At 56.5% G+C, this 18,951-nt stretch overlaps 1 protein-coding gene across 2 annotated transcripts in view; it reads left to right on the plus strand.

The window, feature by feature from the left end:
* The window catches only part of ARFGEF2 (ADP ribosylation factor guanine nucleotide exchange factor 2), a 116,586-nt gene that overhangs the window by 8,137 nt on the left and 89,498 nt on the right, over positions 1-18,951 (plus strand). For both annotated transcript variants that reach the window (XM_062204325.1, XM_062204326.1), the window contains exons 2-3: positions 16,454-16,484; positions 17,751-17,874. In XM_062204325.1, the coding sequence (XP_062060309.1) occupies positions 16,454-16,484; positions 17,751-17,874 (155 nt within the window). The remainder of the gene's footprint in view (positions 1-16,453; positions 16,485-17,750; positions 17,875-18,951) is intronic.

Genomic DNA, 18,951 nt, shown 5'->3' on the forward strand with positions numbered 1-18,951 from the left:
ACTGTTAGGGGAACTGGAAGAGGCCACTGTGTGTGTGGAATGTGGTGAGGGGGGAGAGAGGTGGGCCAGATCCCCCAACATGCGGGATCGTGGAAGTCACGATGAAGAGTGATTCTTTTAGGTCAAAAGCAGTGGATGACGTTGGAGGTTTGAACAGGGAAGCTGAGAGGATGGCCCAGTTTTTATTCTGGAAAAGTTTTGGGCTGCCATGTTCAGAGTATTTTAGAGGAAGACCAAAGAGAGTGCTGCGGCCTGGGAAGAGGCAGTTGCTGTCACACAGGGAAGAATTCTCCAGCCTGGGCTGGAGTGGTGACAGTAGAAGTAGAGCAAGGTTGGGGGTTGGCGCTGTTGCACAGCAAGTAAAGTCCTGGCCTGAAGCGCCAGCATCCCATATGGGTGCTAGTTCTAGTCCCAGCTGCTCCTCTTCCAATCCAGCTCTCTGCTATGGCCTGGGATAGCAGTAGAAGATGCCCCAAGTCCTTGGGCCCCTGCACCCACGTGGGTGGCTCTGGGTGCATTTCCGGCCGTTACGGCCATCTAGGGAGTGAACCAGTGGAGGGAAGACCTCTTTCTCTGTAACTCTGCCTTTCAAATAAATAAAATAAATCTTTAAAAAAAAAAAAAAAAGAGCCGGTGCCATGGCTTAACAGGCTAATCCTCCGCCTTGCGGCGCCGGCACCCCGGGTTCTAGTCCCGGTTGGGGCACTGGATTCTATCCCGGTTGCCCCTCTTCCAGGCCAGCTCTCTGCTATGGCCTGGGAAGGCAGTGGAGGATGGCCCAAGTGCTTGGGCCCTGCACCTGCATGGGAGACCAGGAGAAGCACCTGGCTCCTGGCTGCGGATCAGCAAGATGCGGATCAGCAGTGGCCATTGGAGGGTGAACCAACGGCAAAAAGGAAGACCTTTCTCTCTGTCTCTCTCTCTCTCACTATCCACTCTGCCTGTAAAAAAAATAATAAAATAAAAAAAAATAGAAAAAAGAAATAGAGCAAGGTGAGCAGATGCCCAACCTGGTTGGAAGGTAAAGCTAAGGAAATTTGGCAGTGGATGAGTAAGAGTGTGAGAAAGAATTGTTAAGGCTGACTTTTAGGTTTCTTTCTTTCTTTTTTTTTTAAGATTTACTTATTTATTTATTTGAAAGAGTTACGGAGAGCGCCTGGGAGAGAGCGCGCAAGTGAGCAAGCTCCCATCCGTTGGTTCATTCCCCAGATGGCCAGTGACTGGAGCTGGGCCAGGCTGAAGGCAGGAGACAGGAGCTACTTCCTGTCTCCTTGTGGGTGCCAGTACTTGGTCCATCTTCCTCTGCTTTTCGCACGCCATCAGCAGGAAGCTGGATCAGAACAGAGCAGCCGGGACACTTAGCGGCCCCGTATAGAATGCCTGCACTGCAGGTGGCGGCTTTCCCTGCTACACCACAGCACCAGTCCCCCACTTTCAGATTTCTTCCCACTGGGTAGGCCTATGGGAAGGTCAGGTGATCGGAATTGGGGTTTGGATCTGCCTTTTCAGCACCCAAAGGACACATGAAATAGGTAGTGGCTGCGTTTGTCAGCCGATGTTCTAAGAGAGACGTAAACTGAACACAGAAAGGGGCCAGCAGGATTTCCATCGGAATTGCAGGCCTCGGAAGAGAGAATACAGTTACTGGGGCCGGCTCTGTGGCGTAGCGGGTAAAGCCAACGCCTGCAGTGCCGGCATCCCATGTGGGCGCTGGTTCAAGTCTTGGCTGCTCCACTTCTGATCCAGCTCTCTGCTGTGGCCCGGGAGTGCAGTGGAAGATTGCCCAAGACCTTGGGCCCCTGCACCCACGTGGGAGGCCTGGTGGAAGCTCCTGGCTCCTGGCTTCGGATCGGCGCAGCTCCGGCCATTGGAGCCAGTTGGGGAGTGAACCAGCAGATGGAAGACCCCTCCCTCCCTCCCTTCCTCCCTCTCTCTCTCTCTCTCTGCCTCTCCTTCTCTGTCTGTGTGTAACCCTGACTTTCAAATAAATAAATAAATCTTTGCGAGAGAGAAAGGCAGGGCCTGGGCCTGAGGCCGCCACCTTCCTGGCTGACCAGAGAAGACTCAGTCTGCAGCGGAAACAGCAGATGGGCACCAAGCAGAGGGTGATGAGGAAGCCAGCGGTAGAGAGCACTGCAAGGTGGGGAGCTCATACCCGCGGAAGGCTGGACACAGGCCCACCAGGTTTGGAAGCAGTGGATCCTTGGTGGCACTAGCTTGGGCGGCTGTGGGGACGTGCTGCAGGTGAGAGGCAGACTGGGGAGGAGGGAATTAGACTGCAAGCGAGGACGCCCTCCCATCTCGGTGTGCTGTGAGGAGCAGCAGGGACCTGTGGCTTGTGCAGGTTTTGCATTGTGCCTTTTCTTTTTTGAAGTTAGAAGTTGAGCTGGTTTAAATACCCTTGGGAAGGGAGCCAGCTGAGGGAGAAGTCAAATAATTTAGGGAAGACAAAGGGCAGAGCATCCATTCAGTCAGCAGATTCATTCAGTAATGCCAGTGCTCTGGGCCAAGAATTCCAGGTGCCTGGGAATTCAGCGGGCAGCAGAGTCTGTTTTCCTAGGGTTGATAGTCTGCGGAGGCAGGCAGGTAGTGCAGGCACCAGTGTAAAGTGTGTCAAGGGTGATGAACACTGCGAGGGAAGATCAGAAAGGAAGTGAGCGTAAGATGAGAACATGGAGCAGGTGAGCACAGAGCCACGTGGAGGTGTGGGGATGGCAGTTTCTGGCTCTGAAGGGGATGCCAGCAGAGGGGGAGCAGGCAGTGCCGATGCAGAGATCCTGAGACAGGAGCACGCTTGCTGTGTGTGAGCACCCGGTGAGCGGAGTGAGGTGGGGGGAGGCCAGAGGCAGAGCCAAGGCCACCGTTTCTAATTGTACTCAGAGATGGGAGGCCACTGGGGATTTTGGAGCAAAAAAGAGTATGTGATCTGGTTTATGTGTGTGTGTGTGTGTGTGTAAACCATATACATAAATATATACATATCTTAAGATTTATTTATTTGAAAGGCATAGTGACAGAGAAAAAGAGAGAGTTTCCATTTGCTGGATCACTGCTCAAATGCACACTATGGCTGGGGCTGGGCCAGGCCGAAGCCAGGAGTCAGGAGCTCCATCTGGGTCTTCCATGCAGTTGGCAGGGATCCACGCACTTGAGCCATCTTCTGCTTTCACAGGCCCATCAGTAGGGAGCTGGATCGGAAGTGGAGCAGCTGGGACTCAAACCAGGGCTCCGATATGGGATGTTGGTGTTCCAGGTGGTGACGTAACCCACTGTGCCACCACAGTACCGGCTCCAGGTTTCCATGTTAAGGGAAGGCCTCTGAGAGCTGCTGTGTGGGGGAAGCTATGGTGGGAGGGAAGCTGAGGGCGGAAGCAGTGAGGCCAGTTAAGAGGCTCAGGGGGTGCAGGTGGGACGGTGGTGGTGGCTAGCGTGTGAGGTTCCAGTGCCGGTGGCATGAAGCTGCTGGGAAGCTGGAGGGGCAAGAGGCTCCTGAGGTGGAGGCGTGGGCCCAGCTCTCTCGTAGCCGGAGGGGTGGAGGCTGGGGACGAGGCTTGTGGGTAACAGGAGGTGAGCATCTCCTTGCGGCAGCTTCTGAGTTCTGGGTGCAGTAGGAGGCCACTGCCTCCTTGGCGGGGGTTGGAGGAAGGTGACACAGGGTGATGGGGGGAGGGAAGAGGTGTCTAGGGTGCAGGGTGATGAGGGGAGGAAGAGGTGTCTAGGGTGCAGGGTGATGGGGGGAGGAAGAGGTGTCTAGGGTATGGGGTGATGGGGGAGGAAGAGGTGTCTAGGGTGCAGGGTGATGAGGGGAGGAAGAGGTGTCTAGGGTGCAGGGTGATGGGGGGAGGAAGAGGTGTCAAGGGCGCGAGGTGATGGGGGAGGAAGAGGTGTCTAGGGTGTGGGGTGATGAGGGAGGAAGAGGTGTCTAGGGTACGGGGTGATGAGGGGAGGAAGAGGTGTCTAGGGTGCAGAGTGATGAGGGGAGGAAGAGGTGTCTAGGGTGCGGGGTAATGGGGAGAGGAAGAGGTGTCTAGGGTGCAGGGTGATGGGGTCGGAAGAGGTGTCTAGGGTGCATGGTGATAGAGGGAGGAAGAGGTGTCTAGGGTGCGGGGTGATGAGGGGAGGAAGAGGTGTCTAGGGTGTGGGGTGATGGGGGAGGAAGAGGTGTCTAGGGTGCAGGGTGATGAGGGGAGGGAAGAGGTGTCTAGGGTGCGGGGTAATGGGGGAGGAAGAGGTGTCTAGGGTGCAGGGTGATGAGGGAGGGAAGAGGTGTCTAGGGCGTGGGGTGATGGGGGAGGAAGAGGTGTCTAAGGTGCGGGGTGATGGGGGGAGGAAGAGGTGTCTAGGGTGCAGGGTGATGGGGGAGGAAGAGGTGTCTAGGGTGTGGGGTGATGGGGGGAGGAAGAGGTGTCTAGGGTGCGGGGTGATGAGGGGAGGAAGAGGTGTCTAGGGTGCGGGGTGATGGGGGAGGAAGAGGTGTCTAGGGTGCGGGGTGATGGGGGAGGAAGAGGTGTCTAGGGTGCGGGGTGATGGGGGAGGAAGAGGTGTCTAGGGTGCAGGGTGATGGGGGAGGAAGAGGTGTCTAGGGTGTGGGGTGATGGGGGAGGAAGAGGTGTCTAGGGTGCAGGGTGATGAGGGAGGGAAGAGGTGTCTAGGGAGATGGGGGAGGAAGAGGTGTCTAGGGTGCGGGGTGAGGAGGGGAGGGAAGAGGAGTCTAGGGTGCAGGGTGATGAGGGGAGGAAGAGGTGTCTAGGGTGCAGGGTGATGGGGGAGGAAGAGGTGTCTAGGGTGCAGAGTGATGGGGGAGGAAGAGGTGTCTAGGGTGCGGGGTGATGAGGGGAGGAAGAGGTGTCTAGGGTGCGGGGTGATGAGGGGAGGAAGAGGTGTCTAGGGTGCGGGGTGATGAGGGGAGGAAGAGGTGTCTAGGGTGTGGGGTGATGGGGGAGGAAGAGGTGTCTAGGGTGCAGGGTGATGAGGGAGGGAAGAGGTGTCTAGGGTGCGGGGTGATGGGGGAGGAAGAGGTTTCTAGGGTGCAGAGTGATGAGGGAGGGAAGAGGTGTCTAGGGTGATGAGGGGAGGAAGAGGTGTCTAGGGTGCGGGGTGATGAGGGGAGGAAGAGGTGTCTAGGGTGCCGGGTGATGAGGGAGGAAGAGGTGTCTAGTGTGCGGGGTGATGAGGGAGGAAGAGGTGTCTAGGGTGCGGGGTGATGAGGGGAGGAAGAGGTGTCTAGGGTGCGGGGTGATGAGGGGAGGAAGAGGTGTCTAGGGTGCGGGGTGATGAGGGGAGGAAGAGGTGTCTTGGGTGCAGGGTGATGGGGGAGGAAGAGGTGTCTAGGGTGATGGGGGGAGGAAGAGGTGTCTAGGGTGCGGGGTAATGGGGGAGGAAGAGGTGTCTAGGGTGCAGGGTGATGAGGGAGGGAAGAGGTGTCTAGGGTGTGGAGTGATGGGGGAGGAAGAGGTATCTAGGGCGCGGGGTGATGAGGAGGAAGAGGTGTCTAGGGTGCGGGGTGATGAGGGGAGGAAGAGGTGTCTAGGGTGCAGGGTGATGAGTGGAGGGAAGAGGTGTCTAGGGTGCAGGGTGATGGGGGCGGAAGAGGTATCTAGGGCGTGGGGTGATGAGGGAGGGAAGAGGTGTCTAGGGTGCGGGGTGATGGGGGAGGAAGAAGTGTCTAGGGTGCAGGGTGATGAGGGAGGGAAGAGGTGTCTAGGGTGCGGGGTGATGGGGGAGGAAGAGGTTTCTAGGGTGCAGAGTGATGAGGGAGGGAAGAGGTGTCTAGGGTGATGAGGGGAGGAAGAGGTGTCTAGGGTGCGGGGTGATGAGGGGAGGAAGAGGTGTCTAGGGTGCGGGGTGATGAGGGAGGAAGAGGTGTCTAGGGTGCGGGGTGATGAGGGGAGGAAGAGGTGTCTAGGGTGCGGGGTGATGAGGGGAGGAAGAGGTGTCTAGGGTGCGGGGTGATGAGGGAGGAAGAGGTGTCTAGTGTGCGGGGTGATGAGGGAGGAAGAGGTGTCTAGGGTGCAGGGTGATGGGGGAGGAAGAGGTGTCTAGGGTGCAGAGTGATGGGGGAGGAAGAGGTGTCTAGGGTGCGGGGTGATGAGGGGAGGAAGAGGTGTCTAGTGTGCGGGGTGATGAGGGAGGAAGAGGTGTCTAGGGTGCGGGGTGATGAGGGGAGGAAGAGGTGTCTAGGGTGCGGGGTGATGAGGGGAGGAAGAGGTGTCTAGGGTGCGGGGTGATGAGGGAGGAAGAGGTGTCTAGTGTGCGGGGTGATGAGGGAGGAAGAGGTGTCTAGGGTGCAGGGTGATGGGGGAGGAAGAGGTGTCTAGGGTGCAGAGTGATGGGGGAGGAAGAGGTGTCTAGGGTGCGGGGTGATGAGGGGAGGAAGAGGTGTCTAGGGTGCGGGGTGATGAGGGGAGGAAGAGGTGTCTAGGGTACGGGGTGATGAGGGGAGGAAGAGGTGTCTAGGGTGCAGGGTGATGAGGGAGGGAAGAGGTGTCTAGGGTGCGGGGTGATGGGGGAGGAAGAGGTGTCTAGGGTGCAGGGTGATGAGGGAGGGAAGAGGTGTCTAGGGTGCGGGGTGATGGGGGAGGAAGAGGTTTCTAGGGTGCAGAGTGATGAGGGAGGGAAGAGGTGTCTAGGGTGATGAGGGGAGGAAGAGGTGTCTAGGGTGCGGGGTGATGAGGGGAGGAAGAGGTGTCTAGGGTGCGGGGTGATGAGGGAGGAAGAGGTGTCTAGGGTGCGGGGTGATGAGGGAGGAAGAGGTGTCTAGGGTGCGGGGTGATGAGGGGAGGAAGAGGTGTCTAGGGTGCGGGGTGATGAGGGGAGGAAGAGGTGTCTAGGGTGCGGGGTGATGAGGGGAGGAAGAGGTGTCTTGGGTGCAGGGTGATGGGGGAGGAAGAGGTGTCTAGGGTGATGGGGGGAGGAAGAGGTGTCTAGGGTGCGGGGTAATGGGGGAGGAAGAGGTGTCTAGGGTGATGGGGGGAGGAAGAGGTGTCTAGGGTGCGGGGTGATGGGGGAGGAAGAGGTGTCTAGGGTACGGGGTGATGAGGGGAGGAAGAGGTGTCTAGGGTGCAGGGTGATGAGGGAGGGAAGAGGTGTCTAGGGTGCGGGGTGATGAGGGAGGAAGAGGTGTCTAGTGTGCGGGGTGATGAGGGAGGAAGAGGTGTCTAGGGTGCGGGGTGATGAGGGGAGGAAGAGGTGTCTAGGGTGCGGGGTGATGAGGGGAGGAAGAGGTGTCTAGGGTGCGGGGTGATGAGGGGAGGAAGAGGTGTCTTGGGTGCAGGGTGATGGGGGAGGAAGAGGTGTCTAGGGTGATGGGGGGAGGAAGAGGTGTCTAGGGTGCGGGGTAATGGGGGAGGAAGAGGTGTCTAGGGTGCAGGGTGATGAGGGAGGGAAGAGGTGTCTAGGGTGTGGAGTGATGGGGGAGGAAGAGGTATCTAGGGCGCGGGGTGATGAGGAGGAAGAGGTGTCTAGGGTGCGGGGTGATGAGGGGAGGAAGAGGTGTCTAGGGTGCAGGGTGATGAGTGGAGGGAAGAGGTGTCTAGGGTGCAGGGTGATGGGGGCGGAAGAGGTATCTAGGGCGTGGGGTGATGAGGGAGGGAAGAGGTGTCTAGGGTGCGGGGTGATGGGGGAGGAAGAGGTGTCTAGGGTGCAGGGTGATGAGGGAGGGAAGAGGTGTCTAGGGTGCGGGGTGATGGGGGAGGAAGAGGTTTCTAGGGTGCAGAGTGATGAGGGAGGGAAGAGGTGTCTAGGGTGATGAGGGGAGGAAGAGGTGTCTAGGGTGCGGGGTGATGAGGGGAGGAAGAGGTGTCTAGGGTGCGGGGTGATGAGGGAGGAAGAGGTGTCTAGTGTGCGGGGTGATGAGGGAGGAAGAGGTGTCTAGGGTGCGGGGTGATGAGGGGAGGAAGAGGTGTCTAGGGTGCGGGGTGATGAGGGGAGGAAGAGGTGTCTAGGGTGCGGGGTGATGAGGGAGGAAGAGGTGTCTAGTGTGCGGGGTGATGAGGGAGGAAGAGGTGTCTAGGGTGCAGGGTGATGGGGGAGGAAGAGGTGTCTAGGGTGCAGAGTGATGGGGGAGGAAGAGGTGTCTAGGGTGCGGGGTGATGAGGGGAGGAAGAGGTGTCTAGGGTGCGGGGTGATGAGGGGAGGAAGAGGTGTCTAGGGTACGGGGTGATGAGGGGAGGAAGAGGTGTCTAGGGTGCAGGGTGATGAGGGAGGGAAGAGGTGTCTAGGGTGCGGGGTGATGGGGGAGGAAGAGGTGTCTAGGGTGCAGGGTGATGAGGGAGGGAAGAGGTGTCTAGGGTGCGGGGTGATGGGGGAGGAAGAGGTTTCTAGGGTGCAGAGTGATGAGGGAGGGAAGAGGTGTCTAGGGTGATGAGGGGAGGAAGAGGTGTCTAGGGTGCGGGGTGATGAGGGGAGGAAGAGGTGTCTAGGGTGCGGGGTGATGAGGGAGGAAGAGGTGTCTAGGGTGCGGGGTGATGAGGGGAGGAAGAGGTGTCTAGGGTGCGGGGTGATGAGGGGAGGAAGAGGTGTCTTGGGTGCAGGGTGATGGGGGAGGAAGAGGTGTCTAGGGTGATGGGGGGAGGAAGAGGTGTCTAGGGTGCGGGGTGATGAGGGGAGGAAGAGGTGTCTAGGGTGCAGGGTGATGAGTGGAGGGAAGAGGTGTCTAGGGTGCAGGGTGATGGGGGCGGAAGAGGTATCTAGGGCGTGGGGTGATGAGGGAGGGAAGAGGTGTCTAGGGTGCGGGGTGATGGGGGAGGAAGAGGTGTCTAGGGCGCGCGGTGATGGGGGAGGATTAGGTGTCTAGGGTGCAGGGTGATGGGGGAGGAAGAGGTGTCTAGGGTGCAGGGTGATGGGGGAGGAAGAGGTGTCTAGGGTGCAGAGTGATGGGGGAGGAAGAGGTGTCTAGGGTGCGGGGTGATGAGGGGAGGAAGAGGTGTCTAGGGTGCGGGGTGATGAGGGGAGGAAGAGGTGTCTAGGGTACGGGGTGATGAGGGGAGGAAGAGGTGTCTAGGGTGCAGGGTGATGAGGGAGGGAAGAGGTGTCTAGGGTGCGGGGTGATGGGGGAGGAAGAGGTGTCTAGGGTGCAGGGTGATGAGGGAGGGAAGAGGTGTCTAGGGTGCGGGGTGATGGGGGAGGAAGAGGTTTCTAGGGTGCAGAGTGATGAGGGAGGGAAGAGGTGTCTAGGGTGATGAGGGGAGGAAGAGGTGTCTAGGGTGCGGGGTGATGAGGGGAGGAAGAGGTGTCTAGGGTGCGGGGTGATGAGGGGAGGAAGAGGTGTCTAGGGTGCGGGGTGATGAGGGGAGGAAGAGGTGTCTAGGGTGCGGAGTGATGAGGGGAGGAAGAGGTGTCTAGGGTGCGGGGTGATGAGGGGAGGAAGAGGTGTCTAGGGTGCGGGGTGATGAGGGGAGGAAGAGGTGTCTAGGGTGCGGGGTGATGAGGGGAGGAAGAGGTGTCTTGGGTGCAGGGTGATGGGGGAGGAAGAGGTGTCTAGGGTGATGGGGGGAGGAAGAGGTGTCTAGGGTGTGGGGTAATGGGGGAGGAAGAGGTGTCTAGGGTGCAGGGTGATGAGGGAGGGAAGAGGTGTCTAGGGTGCGGGGTGATGGGGGAGGAAGAGGTGTCTAGGGTGCAGGGTGATGAGGGAGGGAAGAGGTGTCTAGGGTGCGGGGTGATGGGGGAGGAAGAGGTGTCTAGGGTGCGGGGTGATGAGGGAGGGAAGAGGTGTCTAGGGTGCGGGGTGATGAGGGAGGGAAGAGGTGTCTAGGGTGATGGGGGAGGAAGAGGTGTCTAGGGTGCAGGGTGATGGAGGGGAGGGAAGAGGTGTCTAGGGTGCGGGGTGATGAGGGGAGGAAGAGGTGTCTAGGGTGCGGGGTGAGGAGGGGAGGGAAGAGGTGTCTAGGGTGCAGGGTGATGGGGGAGGAAGAGGTGTCTAGGGTGCTGGTGATGAGGAGGAAGAGGTGTCTAGGGTGTGGGGTGATGGGGGGAGGAAGAGGTGTCTAGGGTGCGGGGTGATGAGGGAGGGAAGAGGTGTCTAGGGTGCGGGGTGATGAGGGAGGGAAGAGGTGTCTAGGGTGATGGGGGAGGAAGAGGTGTCTAGGGTGCAGGGTGATGGAGGGGAGGGAAGAGGTGTCTAGGGTGCGGGGTGATGGGGGAGGAAGAGGTGTCTAGGGTGCGGGGTGATGGAGGGAGGGAAGAGGTGTCTAGGGTGCAGGGTGATGGGGGGAGGAAGAGGTATCTAGGGCGAGTGAGGGCTGTGCAGCAGTCCTGTGGAGAGGTGAGAAGCTGGCTTTGCTGGCCGTGTCAGGGTTCCTTCTGGTTTGTGACGATGGCTTTCTGGGCAGAAGTCCGCTTGGACAGGTGAGACGAGGATGGTGGTCTAATCTCCTGGAGGTTAAGACTAAAGGGCAAAGGTGAGGCTGTTGACTGCCTGATAAGAGTCTGCCAAGGGGACTGGTCCTGGGGCGTGAACAGGGGAAAGCTGGCGTGTTGGCCACGTCACAGGCTGGCAGAGGAAGGTCCCTTGGGGATAGTCAGGGCGGGCGGCAGAGAACAGGAAGGAGCTGGAGGTGCCAGCTCCCCAGGGACAAGATTCTGAGTGTGACCAGCACCCCCAGGCTGGCCCGGCCTGGGGAAGGAGGAGGAGTTGAGGGACAGTGTGGTCTGCAGCACGGGGCTGGGCGTGGCGGATGAAATGTGTGCAGGGTCCAGAGGCGGAAAGGAGACTGGGCTTTGGCGAGCGCTGATCACTGCTGGACTTGCTGGGGCAGGGCTAGGTGTGAGCTTTGGTGGTGGTCGTTGTCGACTTCGTTTGGGAGTGGGAGGGGGAAAGTGATCTGGTGCCCAAGGTGCCGGTTACTGCAGGCCCCGCCCCTCTCCGGTCTCCCTCCTTTGCAGACTGCCGTATTGCTGTGGATGGCCCCATTGGCGGGGAGGGGGTGGGGAGCAGGGAGCGGGGTGCCCCACAGGCGCTCCTCTTTCCACACAGCCTCCTCTCATCCTGGAGCAGTTCAGAAGTCTGGCTCCAGAGCAGGCAGGGCAGCCTGCGTGTGATTCCTGACCACAGTCGCCACCTCCTGGCTGTGTGACCCTGGGCGGGAGGCTTGACCTCTCTGGGCTCTGATTCACCGGTGTGATGGTTAAAGATGAGTATGGTGTTCTCTCTGGTGTGAGGACTGGGGAAGCATGGCCACTTGTGAGCAGTGAGTGTCCCGCTGCTTCTGCCTGTGTCAAGGCTCCTCTCGGTTTCTCTCTCCCCTTGGCTTTACTTGGTTCCCCTGGTGGCACCAGAGCCTCTGCACTACGGCTCATTCCTGCTGAAAGATCAGAGCAAGAGGACTGGCGTCTACTGAGCGCCTGCTGTGTGCCAGCCAGTGCTTTGGTCATGACTCTGTCGCGCTGCCTTTGTGGGGTGGTCGTGAGAATCGTGTTCCCCAAGCACGAGTTCTGGGGAGGAGGGGCTGCTTTCTCTCCACGCCTTCTGTAGGCCTCAGGGAGGGGTGGTAGCCCCGGCACCCCGCCTGGACTCGAACCAGCGCTGTCTGAATCTCCAGTTGCTTCTCTGCACCATGCCGGGCTGAGCCACGCTATCTGTGACTCCCTCTGCCACACACTTTTTCCTTGTTCCTTTTTCTTCCTCTTTTTAGTAGAGAAAAAAAATATTATCCAAATATATCCAGAACTCAGCCATAGGCTGGACTACATGACGCTGGTACCGCTGACTGAACATTTCCCGGCTGTAACAGTGGCGCCCTCACCCGCCTGTGTACCTCCTCGGTGTCCTCCCTGCCCCACGCCCCCCTGCTGGCAGCCTCCTGATTGGCATCCCTGCTTCTCCCCTGGCCGCCGCCGCCTCAGACTCCCAGCAGCAGCTGGAGTGCTCCATCTGGTCGTGGGGTCCTCCGTCTCCCGGCCCCTCGAGCGCCTCCTCCCTCCCAGCCCTTGCTGTGCTCAGTGAAGAGGAGAGAGATTTTTTTTCTTCGACAAAGGGTACTTAGAAGGTGCCACTGTCCCTGCCCCTTGTGGGAATACTGAGGGGTAAATTAGGCAGAACTGCAGGGAATCTGACCACAGGAGTTGTGACAGGTTCTTGGACTTGGGCAGCTGCTCTCCCCAGAGCGGAAGCGTGCTTTCTCCTCCCCACTCAGGGGACAGCGCTGCTCTCCGCTGTCACTATGCCCTGTGCCACTGCTGCCGTAGGTGCAATAGCCCTTGCTCATTTCCCATTTTTTTTTTTTAAAAAGGTTTATATTTATTCACTTGAAAGTCGGAAAAAGAAACATAGATCTCCCATCTGCTGGTTCACTCCCCAGATGGCTGCAACAGCCAAGGCTGGGCCAGGCCAAAGCAAACATTCGGGCCCTCTTCCACTGCTTTTCCCAGGCCATTAGCAAGGAGCTGGATTAGAACAGCAGCCGGGGGCCAGCTCTGAAGCCATGGCTCACTTGGTTAATCCTCCGCTTGCGGCCCCGGCATCCTATATGGGCGCTGGGTTCTAGTCCTGGTTGCTCCTCTTCCAGGCCAGCTCTCTGCTGTGGCCCGGGAAGGCAGTGGAGGATGGCCCAAGTCCTTGGGCCCTGCACCCGTGTGGGAGACCAGGAGGAAGCACCTTGCTCCTGGCTTCGGATCGGCGCAGTGCCGGCCATGGGCCATTTGGGGAGTGAACCAACGGAAGGAAGACCTTTCTCTCTCTCTCTCTCTCTCACTGTCTATAACTCTACCTGCCAAAAAAAAAAAAAAAGTAGAGCAGCCGGGACATGGACCGGTGCCCACATGGAAGCCTGCGTTGTGGGCAGCAGCTTTACCCGCCACGCCAGAATGCCAGCCCCCTTCACTCCCTTTTGAAAATCATGCACCTTCACTGTGGTCAGGACGCAGCAGGCCGGACAAGGGCCGGGAGACTCCAGAGCTGTGCCGGCTGGGTGGGGCTCACAGGGCAGTAGAACACCTGGGCTCTAACCTGCGGCTGCGGCACTCCTGGTTTGTATTAGTGATAGCAAAACCATACGTTTGTGTTGTTCTGCATTTGCAGTTTACAGAGTGAGTCTGAGTGTTTGAGAGTCAAAGATGCAGAAGTTACGAGCACAGGGCGCAGAGCCCGACTTGCCTAGCTGGGAACCTCTGTGGGTCTTGTCTCTTCATCTGTAAAAGTCACAGCAGAGTTTGGCCCTGAACTCTGGGCCTCTGGCTTCTGAGCTGCTCTTTAGCTGAGCCGTGTTTAGCTTTTGTCTGTGTCGTGCTGATCACAGCCTTCGGGAGCCGTCTGTCTGCAGCCCGGAAGCTCTTGCTCCTGGTTCTTCTCCGTCCCTTAAAACAAAGGTTGCCAGGGCAGCCTTTACGTCAGTCTTCCTTGACCATGGTATTTTTAAATAGTTGGAGTTGCTTTGAATTGCAATCTGAGCTTTTACTTAAAGTCTGGATTTTTTTTTTTTTTTTTTTTTGACAGGCAGAGTGGATAGTGAGAGAGAGAGACAGAGAGAAAGGTCTTCCTTTTTGCCGTTGGTTCACCCTCCAATGGCCGCTGCAGCCGGCGCATCACGCTGATCCGAAGCCAGGAGCCAGGTGCTTCTCCTGGTCTCCCATGGGGGTGCAGGGCCCAAGGACTTGGGCCATCCTCCACTGCCTTCCCGGGCCATAGCAGAGAGCTGGCCTGGAAGAGGGGCAACCGGGATAGAATCCGGCGCCCCAACCGGGACTAGAACCTGGTGTGCCGGCGCCGCAAGGTGGAGGATTAGCCTGTTAAGCCACGGCGCCGGCTAAAGTCTGGATTTTTTATCTCTAGAAAAATCCGAACCACCGGGCCCAGGGTCTCTAGAGGTGTCAGTCAGCAGGGGCTGAGAGGCTGCTGCCCCTCCTGCCCTGTCTATTGGGTGGGGAGGGGGCTGCCCTGCCACTAATACCTCACACCTACCATGTTTCTCCTTGATGTTTTATTTTTTATTTTCATCTACTTGAAAGGCGAGCAAGAGAGAGAGACTGAGACACACACATGTACATAGGCACACACATACGTGGGTGGTAGGAGAGGGGGAGACAGAGAGAGAGAGATTGGGATTGAGATTTTCCATCTGTTTGTTTACTCCCCGAATGCCTACAACAGCTAGAGCTGGGACCAGACTGAAGCCAGGAGCCGAGAACTCCACCCAAGTCTCCCATGTGGGTGGCAGGGGTCCAAGCGTTTGAACCATCATCTGCTGTCTCCCAGGATGCATTAGCAGGGAGCTGGATCGGAGGTGGAAGTGCCAGAAGCCTAACTGGCATTGCCATATGGAACATGGGCATCCCAAGTGGCAGTTTAACGCACTGCCTCACAGCACCTGCCCCTCTGTGGGCCTTTGAATGTGTAACCTCTGCGTTTGGTTTGCTGCCCACCGTGCTTCTGTGAATAGCCGTCTGGTGATTGGTTGGTTGGTGGTGGACTGCTGTCAGTGGCATTCCAAATAGAGATGATGTTAGAGCTCGGAGGCTAGCAGGGACTCTCACAAAAGCTCATTGCTTCAGGTGCGTTAACACTTAAGCTGGTCCCTAGCACCGTGACGTGATTGGAAGGAAAGTTTATGTCGTGGGGGCAGCACTGGCCAGTGTGGTGTGTCACGGAACAAGTGATCTTGTCGCCCCCGCAGGTGTAGGTTTCTAGGGCTTGGTCATCAGCCTCGTGGACTGAGGCTCCTTGGCCGTTCCCCAGCCGTGTGGGCCTCTGCCAGGGAAGGGGAAGCTGCTGCTTGTCCCTGGAGGGCAGCATCCGTGCCACACAGCTCCCCGGACAGACCGGCTGTACTCCGGGCCTCTGGTCCAGGAGCGAGATGCGTGTGGGCACTTCTCTCCTGTTTGCTTATGCCTGTAATATGACAGTGACACACCAGTGGGAGGTTAGACACTGCCACTGTTTACTTGACTTTCACATCCTCAAGTTCAGTCTAGAATAGAGTTGCCTCCCTTGAACCATGTCCTGGGCTTGCCAGGGTAGCCTCTGGTTCTCAAGAGGCTGTCCTGAGGGAGGTGAGCTGCGTGTGTGGTGTTCAGGGCCCGCGTCCCTCCCCTGCCTGCTCTGGTAGCACCGGCACATTCAGCAGAGTGGGTGTGAGGGTTGTGTGTACAGACAGTGAGACCTGGTGGTCACCCCACAAAACCATGTTCCTCTGGAAGGAAGACTGTCTCCGAGATGGCGGTTTCTGAATAGTGACACTTGATTCTCAGAACTTCGCCTCTGTAGTTACTGTAACCTCCATGGCAAAGATTTTTAAATTAATTGTAGCTCATCAAGATTACACATGCCTAACACCACTGAACTATACACACGTTTTATGATTAAGGTGGTAAATTTTATTACGTATACTTTACCACAGTAGTCTTGAAAAGTGCTGTATAAAGTCTACACGTTTATTATAGAGAATGTGAAAAAATAAAAAGATCATCATCCCAGCACTTAGTTTTCTTCACTGTTTTGTTCTGTTCATTCCCAGTCTTCTGTGCACGTTTTTGCACAGTGGAGATGTTACCACTTTGCAGGTTGAGTATCCCTTACCCGAGATGTTTGGAAACAAGAATGTTTTGAATTTTGCATTTTTCCAGGTTTTGGAATATCTGCATATACATAATGAGATATCTTGGGTATGGGACCCAAGTCTAAGCATGAAATTGATTTGTGTTTCGTATATGCCTTACACACGTAGGCGGATGATGGTTTTATACAGTAATAGCGTTTTCTGTTTGTAGCACACCTGTGTCAGGACAGCGCTTTGAAGCCGTGTGTGGCATTTGCCCCTTACAGCATCATGCCAGCACTTTGGAAGTGTCAGGTTTCGGAGCATTTCAGAGTTTGGATTTTTGGATTGGGTTGCTCAGCCTGTGCCATGAGATTGTGGGACAGGGACTGCAGAACCCAGGTGCCCAGGTTTGGATTCTGTGGCCTGGTTCCTGAGGTGGAACAGTGGGAAGGCTGCCTGACCTTCTGTGCCCTTGGCTTCCCCGTGGAAATTACTGGTTCTCGTCAAGGGCAGTTTTGCTCCTGGGACGCCTGGCAGTGGCTGGAGACACTGTTTGGTTTCTGAGACTTTGGGAGGGTGAGGGAATCTACTGACACCCAGTGGGTAGAGGCCAGGGGTGCTGCTAAGCCCCCACAACGCACAGAACAGCCTCACGACGGGGTCACCCACCCCTCACGTCACTCAGCTGAAGTCAGGCAGCCCTGCTCTGTATGAGACGGAGATGGTGGCAGTGCCCCCCTGGTACGGCTGTTGTGCAGAGTGAATGAGAGAACGTGTTTGTAGAGTGATACCCCACACGCAGGAGTTCCCAGTGTTAGGTGATGCTCCTGCTCTTACCATTGTTTATTTCGCGTCATGTCAGTATTTCTGTATTTAAATTTCTCATCAACATTCTTTTTAATGATTTCCATGTATCTTGTAGCAAAGTTTTCTTTTAGTAAATGCTGCCTGCTCCTAACACACTTTTCCTTCTTCCCTACCAGATGAAATTAAAGCGGAAATAGAGAAGCAGAGGTAAGCTACAGCGCTGTGTCCTTAAAGAAAGACTGCACTGGGAGTGGTGTCGGGGGACCCCTTTCTCTGGGTGTGTCCTGCTGTTTCGTTTCATTTCTTTTTTTTTAAAGATTAATTTATTTGAGAGGCAGAGTTATAAGCAGACACACACACACAGAGGAAGAGAGAGAGAGAGAGAGAGGTTTTCCATCCACTGGTTTACTCCCCAAATGGCCACAATGGCCAGAGCTGAACCAATCTAAGCCAGGAGCCAGGAGCTTCTTTCTGGTTCCCCCACATGGGTGCAGGGGCCCAAGCACTTAGACCATCTTCTGCTGCTTTCCCAGGCCATAATAGAGAGCTGGATTGGAAATGGAGCAGCCAGGACACGAACCAGTGCCTGTATGGGATGCCGACGCCATGGGTAGAGGCGTAACTTACTGTGCCGCAGCGCCGTCCCCATCTGCTGTTTCTAACCCGGGGGCAGCGCACGCTCTCCTAACGCCGTACAGGGCACAGAGCAGGGTGTGGTGTGTTTGAACCAGTGCTAGGTTAGCACTTTACTGCCGTAGCACTTGAAGGAGTGTTAGCCAGCTTTTCTTAGATAGAATACTTGAGAGGAGCTGCCTGGTAAAGAATCAGGTTTGTTTTGGCTCACAGTTGTGGGGGTTCACAGTCTAAGATCTGGTGGCCTCATTGGTCTGGCCTCTGACAGAGGTGGTGGGAGGCAGAACGTGTGTGGGGTGAGGGTCACATGGAGGGACGGGAGCACTCTCATGTACCCAGCCCTTTCATGAGAGCCACCTTCAAGGATGCACCCCAGGGACCTAAAGACCTCTCTCTGGGCCTGTCTCCCAAATGCCATAACCATGTCAATCTCCACCCTCCATCTTTCAACCATTAACTAAAACGTTAACCGTGAATGTGAGACTTTGGGGTTTAAATGTCTGTGTGTTTGGCTCTCCAGGAGCCAGATCCTGGGTCAAGGTGAAGTAGAAGGGGTTGTCCCATCTCACTTGAGAGCTGTGCCATCAGGAAGGGGTCATGACGTTTCAGAACTGAAGCTGTGGCACGGCTGCTGCCAGCCTTCAGCCCACTGAGCAGGGAACTCTCTCTGTGTGGCGCCCTCGTGGCTTTCTCTGGCTTGGAGCCGTCTGGCCGGGAGGTGCGGTTTGCCTGCTGTTTAATTAAGTGGTTGCCATTGGGAAGGTGAGTTAGAGTCGGGTGTAGGATACGCAGCCTCTCTTTTTCGGTTCCCTCCCTCAGCCCTCTCCTGCTTTTTCCTAGGCTTGGCGCTGCTGCGCCACCGAAGGCTAACTTCATTGAAGCTGACAAGTATTTCCTTCCGTTCGAGCTGGCTTGCCAGTCCAAGTCCCCCCGGGTGGTCAGCACGTCCCTCGACTGCTTGCAGGTACTGCGTTCAAACTTGGCGTAAAGGATTCTGTCCCAGCCCCAGGTGCCTTCGCGCAGAGCCATGCTGGTGACTGCCTGGCACTCGGAGTGCACGCGGCGGCCGTGGTGAGAGGAGCAGTTCAGCCAGCCCTTGGCTTGGTCTCCTGAGGCCGGCGGAGCAGGGGCTAAGCTCCTTACCGAAACAAGAATTTGTTTCCCTGGTGATATCTTCCTCATTGATCCACATACACATGTTTTTCTAAATGAAACTTTCAGCATTAATTGGAGTATTTGGTTTACATGGGCACAAACAGCATTTGCTTTGTCTTTTAGAGATTGATTTATTTGAAAGGGAGAGCATCAGAGGGACAGGGAGAGACAGAGAAAGATCCTCCGTCTACTGCTTCATCCACCAAGGGACTGTAACAGCCAGGTCCGGGCCAGATCAAAGGCAGCCACCTGCACCTCCACCCAGGGCTCCCACAACGGTGTCAGGGGCCCAAATACTGGGGCAATAGATTTGTAATTAATTAATCAAAATTAAACAAAAAAAGCCTAGAGACAGAGCTCCCATCTGCTGGTTCACTCCCCAAATGGCCACAACAGCCTGGGCTAGGCTGGGGCTGGAGCCAGGAGCTGGGAACATAATCTAGGTTTCCCACATGGGAGGCAGGCACCCAGTTACTTGAGCCATCATCACTGCCTCCAAGGATTTCCATGAGTGGGAAGCTGGAATGAGGAACCAGAGTCAGGAATTGAAGAATTCCTGAGCCAGGTTCCCTGATGTGGGACATAGGCACCCTAACTGCTAGGCTGAATGCCTGCTGCTATGACTTGGGTCTCTTCATTCCTGGTCCAATATTTTTTTTTCTCAAGACCTATTCCTGACATTTCCTTTTTTTTTAAAAAAAGATTTATTTATGTATTTGAAAGAGTTACACAGAGAGAGGAGAGGCAGAGAGAAAGAGAAGTCTTCCATCTGCTGGTTCACTCCCCAGTTGGTGGTAACGGCTGGAGCTGTGCTGATCTGAAACCAGGAGCCAGGAGCTTCTTCCAGGTCTCTCATGTGGGTGCAGAAGCCCAAGGACTTGGGCCA

This window comes from Lepus europaeus, chromosome 10, assembly GCF_033115175.1.
Source record: "Lepus europaeus isolate LE1 chromosome 10, mLepTim1.pri, whole genome shotgun sequence".
NCBI lineage: Eukaryota > Metazoa > Chordata > Mammalia > Lagomorpha > Leporidae > Lepus > Lepus europaeus.